Genomic DNA, 13,954 nt, shown 5'->3' with positions numbered 1-13,954 from the left:
GCGTAGCCACAGCGGGCCGCATTCAACGACGCGCCCTAATATCGGACGACGCCACCAATGCCGAACTAGCCAAAAAGGGAATTCTTGCTAGGCCATTGAAAGAAAGAATCCCGCCATTCTGGGAAAATGAGGACGAGGGGTCAGCGAGGTGGCGCCAGGACCGACCCGGGACCTCGGCGGGAACGGCGAGGCGAGATAATCTAATCGGAGGGGAGTTTTTACGGGCGAGGTGTAGATTAAGACGTCCGCGCGCAGCAAAGACGCGCGCTATCAGCCGGGTCTTCGGGTGCACGGGGAACTATACGGCACGGGCCACGGGGCCGCGTTTCGCAAGAGCTCCGCGGGGTTTTCAAGCGCATGGCATGTACACTGGACTTTGTTTGGGCGATGTGTGTGCGCATGTGTGTGCGTGCGTGCGTGCATGCGCGCGGGTCCTGATCAGATGACGTGTGCCGGCGGTCCCCCCCTATATCATCGGCTCCGGATGTCGGTCCCCAGTTGCAGACAACTCACTTTCAGAGCAACACTGTCACTTCTGGGATCCGGACGCGATCCGTAGCAGGTAACTTTTGCGCTTTCTTTTTACAAGGATCTTACTTACCAAATATGTTTGAAGATGCATTGGGCATTGGAAAATGGAAAAAAAAATGGGTTTGTTTCGCTTTTCTCCTTTCAGACATGAATACAAAATACGCCGTCGCCTTGATCCTGGTTCTGCAGGGTAAGAAGATGTGTGTGTGTATGTGTGTTTGTGTATGTATATATATATATATATATATATATATATATATATATATATATATATATATATATATATATATATGTAGTTAAAGTAATGCTTTTTAGTGTCGAGACAGAACCAGTTTGTTTCTCTATTCAAATTAAGAGCAAATTAATTGGAACATGAAGCAAGCTATTTCCAATTTATGTTATAGTGATTAGTTTACATGTATGCTTTTGTTACCTTTTCTTCCAATGTACGTTGTGATTTGAGATGCAACTTTCCGGCAGGCGAACCGGAAATGAAAGATGACGTTACACTATTTATCTTTTGGAGTTTCTGAATGAAATAGGCCTAAAGATACCAGTACACCTACAAGAACAGGTCATTTGTCTTTCAAATTTTAAAGGAAATTAATTGGAACATGAAGCAAGTCATGGCCAAATTGTGTTCCAGTGACTCTTGCATGCCTTCATTTTGTTGAATTTTATACGAATGCGCATTGTTATAGGTGACGCAATTATGCTTGAGATGAGCCAGGAAAAAAAAAAAAGTAACACATCTTCTTTTCAAATTGAAAGCAAAAGAATTGGAACATGAAGCAACTTTATTTATTGATTTTTTAAGTATGAATGATTAAAACCAATGGCACCACACTATATATAGAACATCTTTTGGAGTTTCTCCTGCGCGGCGGCGGCACGACAATAAATAAGTGCATGTTTACATTTGCATGTACCGAGGTTAATAAAATGCACCCCCCTCCTTTCAGTCTCTATGAGCCTGTGCGAAATCCCCGCCCCCGATCAGGAACTGGTGGATAAGTACAATGACTACAGGGCCACCTTCTACAAGCGTCTGCTCAACGCTTTCGGCAAGCTTCAACAACAAATGAGCGCCAGCGCTCAAGGCGCCGCCACCCAAGAGGCCGCCGAGGCGCTGCAGACCAAGCCGGAGTTCCAGGCCGTCGTCAAAGTTGCCAGGTGAGCGCCCCGCCAAAGCCGCCTTTGAAATTTGACCCCCCCCCCCCCGGAGCGTCGCTCACGCGCCTCCGTGGCCCCCTCGTTCCGCAGCGCCCTGGCGGAAGAGGCCGTCCCCCTGGTGGACAAAGCCCGCCAATCCGCCCTGGGCCTGTACGGACACTACATGCGCCCGTACGTGGGCCAGTATCTGAGCGAGAGCATCGACAGAATCAAGCTGGTCCTGGACATGATCCTGCCCGCAGAGTAAAAAAAACAAAGCCAAAGAAAAGGAAAGCGGCGCAAGCCCGCCGGAGGGCGCGCGGCGCTCGGAGCCCCGAAGGCGCCGGGCGTCCTTCCTTTTTGCTCGCCGTCCGCATCAAATGTGCTCGGCGGCGCGCGCGTTCTGACGGTAGTCCTCGCACCGGAGTGTCTGCTTGGATTTGTGAGTGTGTGCAATAAAACCGACGGGAAAAATGAGACGTTTGAGCCTCGTCTTGATTCGGGCGGACTTACTCCAGTGTCAACTTTGACATTTTCCACAGGTTAGGGCCGCGCGATTATGGCCAAGATAATAACCACCATTTTTTCGGGTCAATATCCATTTTTCATCATGTTTGGTCAAACGTGTCTACTTGTCTGCATTTTTTTTATTTTTCTTAACAAGCAGCATTTAGACAAGGCTTCGATCCTTGACGCTTGCAAACAATAACAGTGAACTCAAATAAATAAACAAAGTACACAACAATTATGGCAAAAACACACAGGGCAACACAGCTAGCTTTCTTGCTAAGTGCAAACCTATGAAAAAAATGAAGCCTACTTGGAACCATGCACATTATTTACTCTTAAGCAAATTTCAATCAAGTGTCATTTTCGGTCATTCCAAACCCAATGTATTCCAAGTTTTTAGCCAATAGAATTTTTCCAAATTTGTATACATTAGGAATCCTGTGAGAAACTCAATGCCATTTCACACTGGTAAATAATATATTAGCAGAGGCTTTTGCCATGCAAACATGGGGAACATTGCCCCCTGGTGGGATGACAAAGTGCTTGATTTTACATGTAGGTCACCTGCTTTTAAATGTCCGTATCGCCGAGGATCACTTGAAACAATCGTGTCAGCCAATATCGCAATTGAAATTTGACTAATTATGCAGGTACTGCACTCACGCCTGGGAGGAAAATGCTAAAAACAAACAGGGATGGGCAAAATACCGGACTTTATTTCAAGGTGGTACTCGCAAAGCCAGCAGATTACAGTTTTTTGTGACACATCTAAGTGTGTACAGCGATACAATTGTGCTCTAACATGAAGTCGTGAAACTTAAACGGAGAAAACTTTTCAAAAGATTTCAAAGTTGACTTACCCCATTTGGTCAACTCCCCAAACCCAGCTCTATGTAAACCCAGCTACTGGTAACCCATCCGATTACGAAAATAAACTAAAACCACGCAAGTTACGCATTACCTTTCATCTCTAAGTAGCCAACAGAAACTCAAGTACGATCATTTTTTTTTCCTACAGAAATCGTTCATTGTGACAGATTATATTCTGGGATAATAAAGCCTGCATCCTTTTTGGAATGTTAACTTTGTGTGCTAATATTATCAATTTATAAAATTTCGCTAACTATTAAAGCAGTAAGTGTTTGGGAGCACAAACGGCATCAGTCATCCGGCCACTAGGTGGTGCACCGAGACAAGCAAAGGAGCTATATAGCGGGGTTGTCAAACTTGTTGTAGTTTGTGGACCACATAGAGGAAAATCTATTCCCAAATGGGCTGGACAAATAAAGTCATGGTATATATTTATATAACTTTAAAAAAACAAAACAAAGGTTTATTATTCGTTTTTAATACTGTCCAAAGTAGTACAAGCACAACATCATAATGTATCATAAAACATTAATATTGCTATCAATTATGAAACATTAACATTACCACTAATCATAAAAAAAACTTTCAAGCAACATTTTTATACTTTACATGATTAAATAATCTGGCAGGCCGGATTAAACCTGTTCGCGGGCCGGTTCTGGCCCGCGGGCCGTAAATTTGACACCAAGCTATAAAGCAAGAGCCTCCAACTGGATATTTTTTAAGGTCGACTTACCCGACTTGATCGACTTTTCCCCCCAAACCCTAGCTTTATGTAAACCTGGCTACTCTCGAACCCTCTGTTTACAAGAACGTATTAAAATCAGACCCGCTCAACACAGAATCAAAACAGAATCTCAAATAAACGCCGCAAAGGAAACTGAAGTAACTTCACTGAAACGTCCAAACGGGACTTTTCATTTTTTATTTAATCAATGTTGGAATATACATATCTCCTAGCTCTTCAAATATGATGCAATATAATGGAGACTTTGTTTGAAATGTTGCCGGCGGCGCAAGGCAGGCGACGAGCGTAATCGAGATCTCGTAAGCCAAACGAGGTCGGCTGACGTGTACAGCAGCCTCTAGACTAGAGTCCAGCGACTCCAGCTTGAGCCGACACGTCGCCGTTGCCGCCGTGATGTCACAAGAAGTCATTTCAGCCCAATGCCTGGCCATTTCTAGCCTCTTGATTTCATCCCAACACCTTTGAAATGCTTTTTATTTGTCACTTTCTAAAGAAGTGTATTTAAACAAAAATATAGCCCCCCTCCACACACACACACACACACTTTCACAATGGTTTGTTCCAGCCAATCCTTAACATTTTCCCCAAACAATATTCACTGACAAATATGGTGCTTTCAAATGAAGGTAAAGCAAGTGCCAAAATTAAATCCACGTCGATTATCAAATCAATATACAACTATTTTAATTGACTAATCGCTTAGAGCAGGTGTGTCCAAACATTTGCCTCTGAGGGCCAGACAGAGAAAATAAGAAAGACGTATGTGCCGCATTATTATGATTTTAATGTATCCCATTCAATACTATAGAAATTAATCAATCACGCAAGAGTTTATTGTCTATATAATGTAGTTTAATTATATAGTCAAATTCTTTTTTTTTTCCAGTAGCATTGCCGGCCAATGTCAAAAAATGTTTTTGTTCACACGGTGGGCCGAAAAATTTGATTGTTGGGCCGCAAATGACCCCTGGGCCGTAGTTTGGACACCACAGGGTTCGAGCCATTCTTTCAATTAATATTCTTCAAATTTAATTTCAACCTCAACGCTAATTGATTAAGATATGAGAATGTAGCCATTAAATAGTATTTAACAAGCTTAATGATTAAATATCCATGGACTAACGGTCTTATGCTTTGCTTTCATTAGTCAAATGAAATTATGTTAAAATTGACAAAACTGTTATAGTTAATCTACCTGGTGGGGGGGTTGGCCGCGCCATAAGTTTGACCCTAGAAGCGCCCCTGACCCAAAGCGTTGCAAAAACTTTGGGTATGAAGTCAGCACACGTAACATGGCGTGCAGCAAAAAAAAAAAAAAAAGATAATTGCCACACTAGCCTCATCATCATCGTCCTCCACGTCTTCGCGTAGATAGCGAATTTCAAGGAATGCACTATGCCACGCAGCACGGACTCACAATTTCCAGGAGGGGGGGGGGGGGCAACAACAACACAAGTTTATCTACCCCGAAGTGCACTTTGACTCCCGGAGCGACAAGTCAACACGCGGCGCCGCTATATAAAGCCGCTAGGATGGCCGAGGAGCCGATTCTGTTTTTTTCTCATCACTCTTCCGGAAGGGAATACGGTGAGTTTTCTTTCGAGTCGATCGGAACCATGTCGCCCGCAATTGAAAGCGATTGCGGACAGCAGGCGGACGATGTCGCCCTCTAGCGGCGGGTACGGAATCATCGACGTTGACTTGTTTTGTTTCGCAGATCAGATCCGCCGTCATGAACAAGTTCCTGCTTGCCGGCGTGCTGCTTGCACTCCTTGCTGTCAGTAAGTGGAGACTTTTTTGATTCGAAATGGCAGTTCGGGAAGAGCAACTTGAAGTTGGACAAGCAGGAAGAAAAAAATCGCCATTATTATTATTATTATTTTTTAAACCAGTTTCAACTAGTTTCATATAACTTATCATAATAAAATCATGACTATGAATTGAAGCCCTAAATGCCAGAGGAAGTGTTGACTATGTTTGAGAAATTGTAAAAGTACAAAGAAAAACTTAATCATTGGAAAACGTCGTAATCTTATGAGAAGATAGTTGCATTTTAAGTTGAAAGTTTAACAAAGCCTATCTTAATAAAATCAAAACTATCATTTGAACTCCTAAATGCCAGAGGAAATTGTGCTGACTATGTTTGAGAACCTGTAAGGGTACAAAAAACAACAATTTAAAAATGAGAAAAAGTCATCATCTTAAGAGAATAAAGTTGCATTGTTCCGACAAAAGTTTCACAAAACGAATCATAAAAAAAACAAAAATATCAACCCTAAATGCCAGTTGAAGTAGTGCTGACAGTTTGAGAAGCTGTAAAAGTTTTAAAAAAAGTGAAAACATTTCAATCTCAAGAAAAAAATGCCACATTTTTCCAACAAAGTTGATAAAATCAAAACTACAATTTAAAGTCCTAAATGCCGGAGGAATTAGCGTTGACTATGTTTGAGAAGACGTAAAAGTAAAAATCAGAAAAAAGTCATAATCTTAAGGGAATACAGTTGTTAACGAAACATCAGAATCAAACTATAACTATCATTTGAACCCTAAATGCTAAAACGCTGGAAAAAATTGTAGAAGTCGTAATGCTACAAAAATAACTTAAAAATGAGAAAAAGTCACAATCTTAAAAGAATGTGGTTAAATTAATAACTATTGAGTGACTTACAGGATCTGGTTGTTTTGTTGACATTCCCTTTAGCGCAGCGCCATCTGGCGGATGCATAACGCAACGCCAGCCGCTACTGTAGCTTCTATTCTATGCGCCTTATAATGCGGTTCTCCCTCTATATGAACAGTTTTGAAATAGGCTATTCGTTGAAGGTGCGCCAAATATTCCGCTGTGCCTTATAGTGCGGCAATTTTCTATTAGCCTGGCGCCTGAGCGAGGCAACCAATCGGAAATGCGTGAGGCATGTCGGCCGTTGTGTCGCGCAGGCGCCGAAGGCTTCCGAATGCCGAGACAGGCCACGGATGAGGAGCCGGGCCCCTTCGCCGCCCTCTGCAACTCCGTCAAGTCTTATTACAACGGTGCGGTCAACACCGTGTCCGGCTACATGGACACCATCAAGGGCCTCAAGGTGGAGGAGAAAGTCAAGTAAGACGCCCGCCTCAGTGTTCTCAAAATATGGAATACATATATTCCATATATGCTCTATTTGGATCATTTTTGGATCATTTTCTTACACGTCATTCTCACATTATTTTAGCTCGTGTGATAATATACATTTTGGACTCCAAGCCCAACTTTTTTTTCTCGTGATTTGAGTTCTGCGCTTTAGAGCCCAGTGCAGCTTATCTGCCATTTATCTACTTGCCACCAGGGGGCAATCCACTGGTAAAGCAAAAGTGTGTATCGGTTTTAAGTTATGGAACAACTATGAAATAGAAGACATAAGAAAAATTGTCAATTAATGGCTGTGCGCAACAAGAGTTTTAAAATGAGAGTATTAAATATAAATAGGTATACTCTAAATAAGATCTTTTAAAAAAAAACTGTCACTTGTACATTTTATAACTGATAAATTTGATATGTAGATAGAGCTATACAGTACTATAGACACTATAGCTAGTAAGTTAGCAAGTTATAGAGATATTCAGTTCTATACATGCTATAGCTAGCTAGCTAGCAAGTTATAGATAGATAGATACTGTAGATAGATAGATAGATGCTACAGCTAGCTAGCTAGCAAGTTATAGCCTGATACATAGCTAGATAGATATATGAATTATGTGCAATGTGTTTATATGTTCAATAAAATAATCAATCATTCAACTAATTAAACTAAGTGAGAAAAAATAAATCGCAAAGGAAGGAAATACTGATTTCAAGTTTGACCTACTATTTTAATCTGCAGTATTATGTGGGTGTTATTCTGAAGACATGGCGGTGCTAAACCTGCAGGCATGTTCAGTTTGTTGAAAATAGGATATTGCTATAAGCAGGCAGTTAAAAAAAAGTAAAAAAAAAAAACAAAAAAAACAGACAAACATATTTATGCATATTTCTGCATAAATATCCGATGTTATGACCTGCGGCTTATAGATCGGAAATCTGCGGTAAGCGGGCATGCTGTGTTGAACTTTGACATGTTGTCAACATCTGGGTGAAATTTCGGCTCCCCGGTGTCTTTCAATGCCCTCTCTATGATGTGAAACGCATTTCACGAAGAGATCAAAAGATTGGACGAAATACAGCGAAAAAAATATTCAATTGCGCCCCGTTGTTTCTGCAGGAATCTTTACTCGGAAACCACCACCATTTTGAGCACCTACAACAGCATCGTACAGGATCAGCTCTACCACCTGTTCACCGGGCAGCAGTAAACGCCAAACCACTCAAACCAAACAAACCCGCGAGCAGCAGACGACGGCTTGGAAAAAATTCACAGTCAGGACAACGTCGCTTCCGAAGGCTTGAAATGAGACACTCGAGTCCGTCTTCGCCCCAATTGCGGCCGCCACACACACCCGACCTCCGTATCACGTGTCAAAATATTAAAAGTATTTATACAAAAGTGTCATGTTTCACGACTTATTCTGGTCATTCTCAACGTAAGAAGTCTCACTCCATTCTCGAAATTCTCACTTTCAACCGAATTTCTAGAATAAAGAATCCACTTGAAGGACTTCGGATTTGACCGTTCAAAGTGAGGATGAAGTCAAATTTCTCCCTTTTAAATGAGAATTGTGACTTTAATCTCAGAAATCCTTGAACTGAATAAAGAGACAGTTCTGATAAATCGACTGAATAAATTCAGAGAATACCCTTTTTTCCGCATATATAGGCCGCGCCGCATTATAAGGCGCATAGAACAGAAGCTACCATAGTGCTGGGCTTGCGTTAGGCATCCACTCGATGGAGCTGCACTAAAATGAATGTCAACAAAACGCACACTCACTCCCACGCCCATATAAGGTAGATACCATATTTTCCGCACTATAAGGCGCTGCTGATTATAAAGCGCAGGTTCAATGAATGGTCCATTTTAAAACTGTTGGCGCATAGAATAGAAGCTACCAAATGTGAGATTGAAAATTTGGAACCTCACAGTCATCGTTATTATAGTCCGGTTTAGCTAGCTAGTCAGCTAATTAACTAACTTGCTAGCTAGCTAGTTACTTTCTTAGTAAACGTCTTTTTAGTGTTAGAATGAAATGAATGAGATTGGCCACGCCCACTTCAAAGTCTGCCAAGTGACGCACTGGCAGAGAAGACCTCAGGATTTTTGTTAGGATAAAACGACTTCCCGTGTTGATGAACTCTGATAAGCGTTGTCTTGCGCAAACGCGGACACGCTGTTCCCGGGTGACCTCATTTGTTTTGCAATCCATAAATCCTATTGCACCGTAAAATGAGACCAAAAAAAAAAAAGTGGCTAACGACAGCACTCGGCAAATAATTTGGCCTTGAAAGCCCGACCTTTTTTGTGCAATCGTAGTTTTTTTTTTTTTTTTTTTTTAAAGAACATGTGGGAAGGAGGTACGATGGTAAAATATTAACTTTATTAACTTGAATTAGACGCAATTATTTCCTGAAGTTGTTCTTGTGTAACAAGTGCTTGGTTTGTGATGTAAGACGTTATTTGTGTTTATTGGGGCCAAGGTATTTTTTAATACAGCCCATCAAGATTTATCACAAGTCTTTTAGTGTTTATAGATTTTGCGACAATGCTGCTTAATTTTTATCACTACGACGGACGATTCACATATTTTTTTTTTTGTATCAGCTTCACCTGTTCATTTCATTATGATAAAATGATTTTCAAAACAGCGGGTCTCAAAATGGGGATACACCAGATTTTAGACTATATTGTAAAAGCAGCGACATGCAAGAATCCCTCAAAAATAATAATAAGATTATGTAAAACAGGAAAAATTTAAATATACTGTAGGTTCAACAACATAAGTTCATATTCGAGGCTATTCCATTTCACGGTCCTAAAACACAGTCTATGATCCCTAATCAGTTAGTTCGAAAAATATTTAAAAAAATACCAATTCAGTGATATCCAATTTCCAATTCTTGAAAATAAACAAATAAATCATACAGTATGGAATTGAATGCCTAGATTTTTGAAAGACATACATTTTATTATTTGGTTCAATAATCAATTAAATCAATAAAATTATACAGTATGGGAGTATGGCAAATATTTTTATTTGTAGTGTATGATTGTATGAGTTGCAGAAATGATTTATTTTTATTATTTTATAATAGAGCATTTAATTCTTATTTTTTCAATTAACTACTTGAGTGCCAGCAAGTCCCCAATTCTTGAAAAAAAAAAAAAAAAAACGTAAATAAATACGTAAAATACATATACAGTATGGGATTTAATGAATTTTGAAATATACCAAAAATTTCATTTTTGGGATTGAGCGAGTTTCGTAAATTATTATTATTTGACCTTTTATTTCAATATCCAAAGTTCCAAAGTTTAATAACTCCGACAACGATACTTGGCCAAAAAAACAGATTTCACAGGCGGTGAGGACATTTCTTCGTCCTTCGAGAACGAAGAGAAGATTAGCGGAAAGAAGGTGCGATGCGAGCGCCATTTCAAAGTTCACGTCCGGGCGGGAAGTGACGGCAAAGTCAAAATCCTCCGGGGCTTATAAAAGGAGCAGCTTGCGCCAGCGACTTGAGCCACAGACCGCATCAAAGGAGAAGATGGAGCTTGTTGTTCTGCTGCTGGCTTTGGGCCTCACGGGTAAAGCGCCGCCATTTATGAACACCATGACCTTCTGGTGACGACCGTCAACTAATAACGAGCGTTAGCAGGCGCGTCCACGTCGGAGGACGGCAGGGTTTGCCCGCCGTACTCCCGACCCTGGCAGGCGTCTCTCCACAACTCGAGGAGCAGATGCAGCGCTGTCTTGGTAAACCAGTGGTGGCTGGTCACGTCCGCCGCGTGCGCGCCCACGTAAGTCATGCAATAGCAGACCAGCATCTTAGTGAAGCGTTGCAGCGCAGGCAGTTTGACACGAACAGAAAATAAAAACCGTTATCTAAAAACGCCTGAAGAGGGAGGCAAAACAACAAAAACATAGCCAACCCCTAAGGTCATGACAGTTGTTGATGCCGCGCAGCAGGAAAAACGCCGTAAAGAAGGGACGAAAAAACGTAGTATTCCACTTCGTAACGTGAAAAAAAACGTAAGCCTGGGACGCCGTAACCCGGGGGTCCGCTGCACTCGGAGCGACTAAAATGGGCGGCTCCCCAGATCGAGCGGTGTCACGGCTTCGCTGGGGGAACACGACGTGACGGCGGAGGAGGGCACCGAGCAGCGCATCGCCGTTGCGGAAGTGGTCCGCCACAGCCCGTACCGCTCGCCGCTCCACAGCCTGGCCATGGTGCGCCTGGCCCGGCCGGCCCGCCTGGACCGGCACGTCCAACCCATCGGGCTGCCGGGCCGCTGCCCTCGGGTCGGGGAGAGCTGCGGCGTCAGCGGCTGGGGCTCCACCGTGCCGAATCAAGGTAAGACCACCGACGTCAAAGACGTGTGCGTCGCCGTCTTTCCTCACTACAAAATGTAATACCGACAGCGGCCAGAGGCGGCGCCAAACAACTAACATCAAGATAAAATAATTCAGTTAAAAAAAAAATCATTATCTCGGGTGAGGCCCTTTGCCAGCTGACCCACGGACCGGTATTAATAATTGACGTTTTTTTTCTTGAAACAGATGAGTCTCCTAAGGAGCTGAAGTGTTTAAGTGTCCCCATTGTGGAAGCCCAAACATGTATGAAGAGTTTACCCGACTACGTGTTCTGGAGCCCCTGGATGCTGTGCGCTGGTGCAGAACACACGGCTAACTGCTTGGTGGGTCCAAATCGTTTTCCGCCACTTTTTTTTTTTTTTACACTTTCACTTCAACTTTTTTTTTTTTTTTTACGTCTTGGCACGCAGAACGACAAAGGCGCCGTGTTGGTGTGCGACGGGCAGCTGCAGGGCGTGCAGTGGTTCAGTCTGGGCTGTCAGAACCAGGGCCACCCCGGCGTCTTCACCAAACTGTGCGAGTACACCCGCTGGATGCGAGACGTCATGGACAGCCGAACGCCCACCACCACAACCGCGCGGGCCCCCACCACCGAGAGGCCGTAAAGGAAAAGCGGACAAAAAATGCTAATGCTAACTAATGAAACAACTTGAACAAAAGTTTGAACGTTCTCAAATTAGCCTGACGAAAGTGCCTTTAAAAGCAAACAGCTTTGCTGCTTTTGGACTCAGTTGTGCCTTGAGATACAAGTGCCTTGACTTGAGAGTTTTTCAACCATTTTTTTCCAGGGTTCTCACCCTTTTTTCCTCAACGTGGGGAAATATTTTTCTCAGTCTAGTACCCCCTACCCACCGTTAAGTCATGTCTTGAGATACAAGTGCCTTCATTTGAGAGTTTTTCAACATACCAATTGTGTGTTGTTGTTTTGTTTTGTTTTTTTGTCTAGAGCAGTGGCGCTCAACCTTTTTCTTCCCAGTTCCCCTGTTCCCATTCACATTATGTCACTTAGGGGTACTAAATATGTCACATTTTCTCTTGAAAAAGCGTAAATTGCATAACAGCCGCTAGAGGGCGCACAAAACCAGTTTTTAATTTCTCTCCAAACCGCTTGCAAGCAGGTGCCAAGACTGAAATTCTTTGCAATCTTGAGCGCAAAGCGTGACGTGAGATCCAAACTTTTATGCATTGACACAAATAAACCGGCGCCATAAAGACACGGCTATCGAATGGCAATATCGAGCACAAATCCGCACACGCCACACGCGTTGAGTAACAGCTGTGTCCATTATCAGCCAAGAGTGTGGAAGGAAGAGGCCGCCCTGCCATCTGTTGTCCCTTTCTCCGCGGCGGGAGACCCCAAGGAGCAACGGCGAGCGTGCTGCAGACGCCACTTTGGGAAGCCTGAGCGATGCTCGCTGATAAGCTCCGCCTCTCTCTGATTGGCCTCGAAGCCGCGACGAGCCTTCATTTTGACTGGCGGGCAGTTGACACGATAGCTGCTACTTTTCTCATTTGGAACAAAGGGTAAATTGAGATGGACTGAACCGATGGCTTTAAAACGGGGTCAAATGGGGTACGGGTACCCCAGGGGTACATAAAGGCAATGCATCTTCCTACAGCTTCCAATTGTTGCAACGTGAAGATCCGTATTTCTCAAAGCTACTTAATTTATGGAGAACTTAAAAAGAGGCCCAAATTAGGGCTATGAAAAACACTTAAAGGCGCACAAGCGGCATTTTGGACCAACCGGAGACACTTTTGGGACTCCAAACTAAAGTACATTATATATAAGACACGCCCGGTGCGCTCTTAATTGAATCATCATACTTTCACATGATCCTATCCGTTTTTGTAATATTCCTGTGCGTGAACAAGGATTGACCCGGACATTGGTTCGGTCTGCTTGCTTCTTATTTTGAAAATAATGCCACGACAACCTCAGCTAATATAAGCTGTTGTTAGCGGCAACAGGCACTTGATGCTCACAGCGGACTGACGTCCTGCTCCTCTAGCTCGTCCCATTACAGTAATGACTAAGTAAGAATACGGCCGATATAAAAATACACATTCGTGCGTCAAAACTCGGCTTACGAGGCTGACGGATCAGTCTTCCTCAAATGGTGTCAAAAAAAAAAAAAATGACGTTACCATTTATGGGATGCACCCATCCTTTTGGGGAAAAAAGAACGTCTCCTATTGGGGGAATTATAGTATTTTTTTTTCCGTTTTAGACTAACCTGTAACCTATACAAAATGCTGTAAAAAAAAAAGAGTAGTCAGCAGTTGTTGAAACTTGATTTATATTGTATTTTTTTCCTTTTGACAACGTTAAAAAGGATTCAATTTTAGGTTTACTCATACAATTTTTATAGATAATCTTATTTATAACCAGCGCAGCGAGTGGAGAAAATTTGATTGAGAAGCACTTCAGCAGACCAATTTAGAAGTCAAGCACAAAATGGATCGCGTTCAACTTGAAAGTTCGACTATAATTGCAGTAATAAATCCGACAGGACCTCACCGTGAAGCTGAAGTCATCGACGAGCAAAAACAAACTTTTGTTCTTCTACGCCTCCATCCATCTCGCACACATTTATTCTTTGCTCGCTTATCTCCAAATAAGGAGGTGATTTATTTGGGATG

General features: G+C 42.6%; 3 protein-coding genes across 7 annotated transcripts; all 3 read left to right on the top strand.

Annotated features, from left to right (window-relative positions):
* Positions 1 to 443: 443 nt before the first annotated feature.
* On the top strand, positions 444 to 2,160 carry apoa2 (apolipoprotein A-II). The gene is made up of 4 exons (XM_088411659.1): positions 444 to 562; positions 677 to 721; positions 1,494 to 1,704; positions 1,795 to 2,160. Exons 2-4 carry the CDS (start codon positions 679 to 681, stop codon positions 1,949 to 1,951), a joined length of 411 nt encoding a protein of 136 aa, XP_088267785.1. The 5' UTR covers positions 444 to 562; positions 677 to 678; the 3' UTR covers positions 1,952 to 2,160.
* A 3,136-nt stretch (positions 2,161 to 5,296) lies between these two features.
* Positions 5,297 to 8,328, top strand: apoc2 (apolipoprotein C2). Of its 2 annotated transcripts, none has more exons than XM_088409290.1 (4): positions 5,297 to 5,398; positions 5,529 to 5,592; positions 6,749 to 6,908; positions 8,047 to 8,328. In XM_088409290.1, the coding sequence occupies exons 2-4, from the start codon at positions 5,544 to 5,546 to the stop codon at positions 8,135 to 8,137; spliced, it is 300 nt and encodes a 99-aa protein (XP_088265416.1). In that variant the 5' UTR covers positions 5,297 to 5,398; positions 5,529 to 5,543; the 3' UTR covers positions 8,138 to 8,328. The 2 variants fall into 2 exon arrangements, with proteins under 2 accessions (XP_088265416.1, XP_088265418.1); XM_088409292.1 differs by having other exon boundaries at positions 5,308 to 5,398; positions 5,534 to 5,592.
* A 955-nt stretch (positions 8,329 to 9,283) lies between these two features.
* LOC148425991 (trypsinogen-like protein 3) lies at positions 9,284 to 12,217 on the top strand. Of its 4 annotated transcripts, none has more exons than XM_088409738.1 (6): positions 9,284 to 9,293; positions 10,290 to 10,524; positions 10,596 to 10,737; positions 11,038 to 11,291; positions 11,498 to 11,634; positions 11,722 to 12,217. In XM_088409738.1, the coding sequence occupies exons 2-6, from the start codon at positions 10,485 to 10,487 to the stop codon at positions 11,914 to 11,916; spliced, it is 768 nt and encodes a 255-aa protein (XP_088265864.1). In that variant the 5' UTR covers positions 9,284 to 9,293; positions 10,290 to 10,484; the 3' UTR covers positions 11,917 to 12,217. The 4 variants fall into 4 exon arrangements, with proteins under 4 accessions (XP_088265864.1, XP_088265863.1, XP_088265861.1 ...); XM_088409737.1 differs by having other exon boundaries at positions 10,593 to 10,737; XM_088409735.1 differs by lacking the exon at positions 9,284 to 9,293 and having other exon boundaries at positions 10,473 to 10,524.
* Positions 12,218 to 13,954: the final 1,737 nt, after the last annotated feature.

The sequence above is a fragment of the Hippichthys cyanospilos genome, chromosome 3, assembly GCF_059441005.1.
Source record: "Hippichthys cyanospilos isolate Australia breed blue-spotted pipefish chromosome 3, RoL_Hcya_1.0, whole genome shotgun sequence".
Classification (NCBI taxonomy): domain Eukaryota; kingdom Metazoa; phylum Chordata; class Actinopteri; order Syngnathiformes; family Syngnathidae; genus Hippichthys; species Hippichthys cyanospilos.
Note: the sequence above shows the minus strand (reverse complement) of the source record. Positions and strands in the feature narration are given on the sequence as shown.

Coding starts and splice junctions, on each gene's coding strand:
- apoa2 (XM_088411659.1), top strand. CDS start 679: ATGAATACAAAATACGCCGTCGCCTTGATCCTGGTTCTGCAGG. Junction 722..1,493: donor CTTGATCCTGGTTCTGCAGG/GTAAGAAGATGT, acceptor CCCTCCTTTCAG/TCTCTATGAGCCTGTGCGAA. Junction 1,705..1,794: donor GCCGTCGTCAAAGTTGCCAG/GTGAGCGCCCCG, acceptor CTCGTTCCGCAG/CGCCCTGGCGGAAGAGGCCG.
- LOC148425991 (XM_088409737.1), top strand. CDS start 10,485: ATGGAGCTTGTTGTTCTGCTGCTGGCTTTGGGCCTCACGG. Junction 10,525..10,592: donor GCTGGCTTTGGGCCTCACGG/GTAAAGCGCCGC, acceptor AACGAGCGTTAG/CAGGCGCGTCCACGTCGGAG. Junction 11,635..11,721: donor AACACACGGCTAACTGCTTG/GTGGGTCCAAAT, acceptor CTTGGCACGCAG/AACGACAAAGGCGCCGTGTT.
- apoc2 (XM_088409290.1), top strand. CDS start 5,544: ATGAACAAGTTCCTGCTTGCCGGCGTGCTGCTTGCACTCCTTGCTGTC. Junction 5,593..6,748: donor GCTTGCACTCCTTGCTGTCA/GTAAGTGGAGAC, acceptor TGTGTCGCGCAG/GCGCCGAAGGCTTCCGAATG. Junction 6,909..8,046: donor AAGGTGGAGGAGAAAGTCAA/GTAAGACGCCCG, acceptor TTGTTTCTGCAG/GAATCTTTACTCGGAAACCA.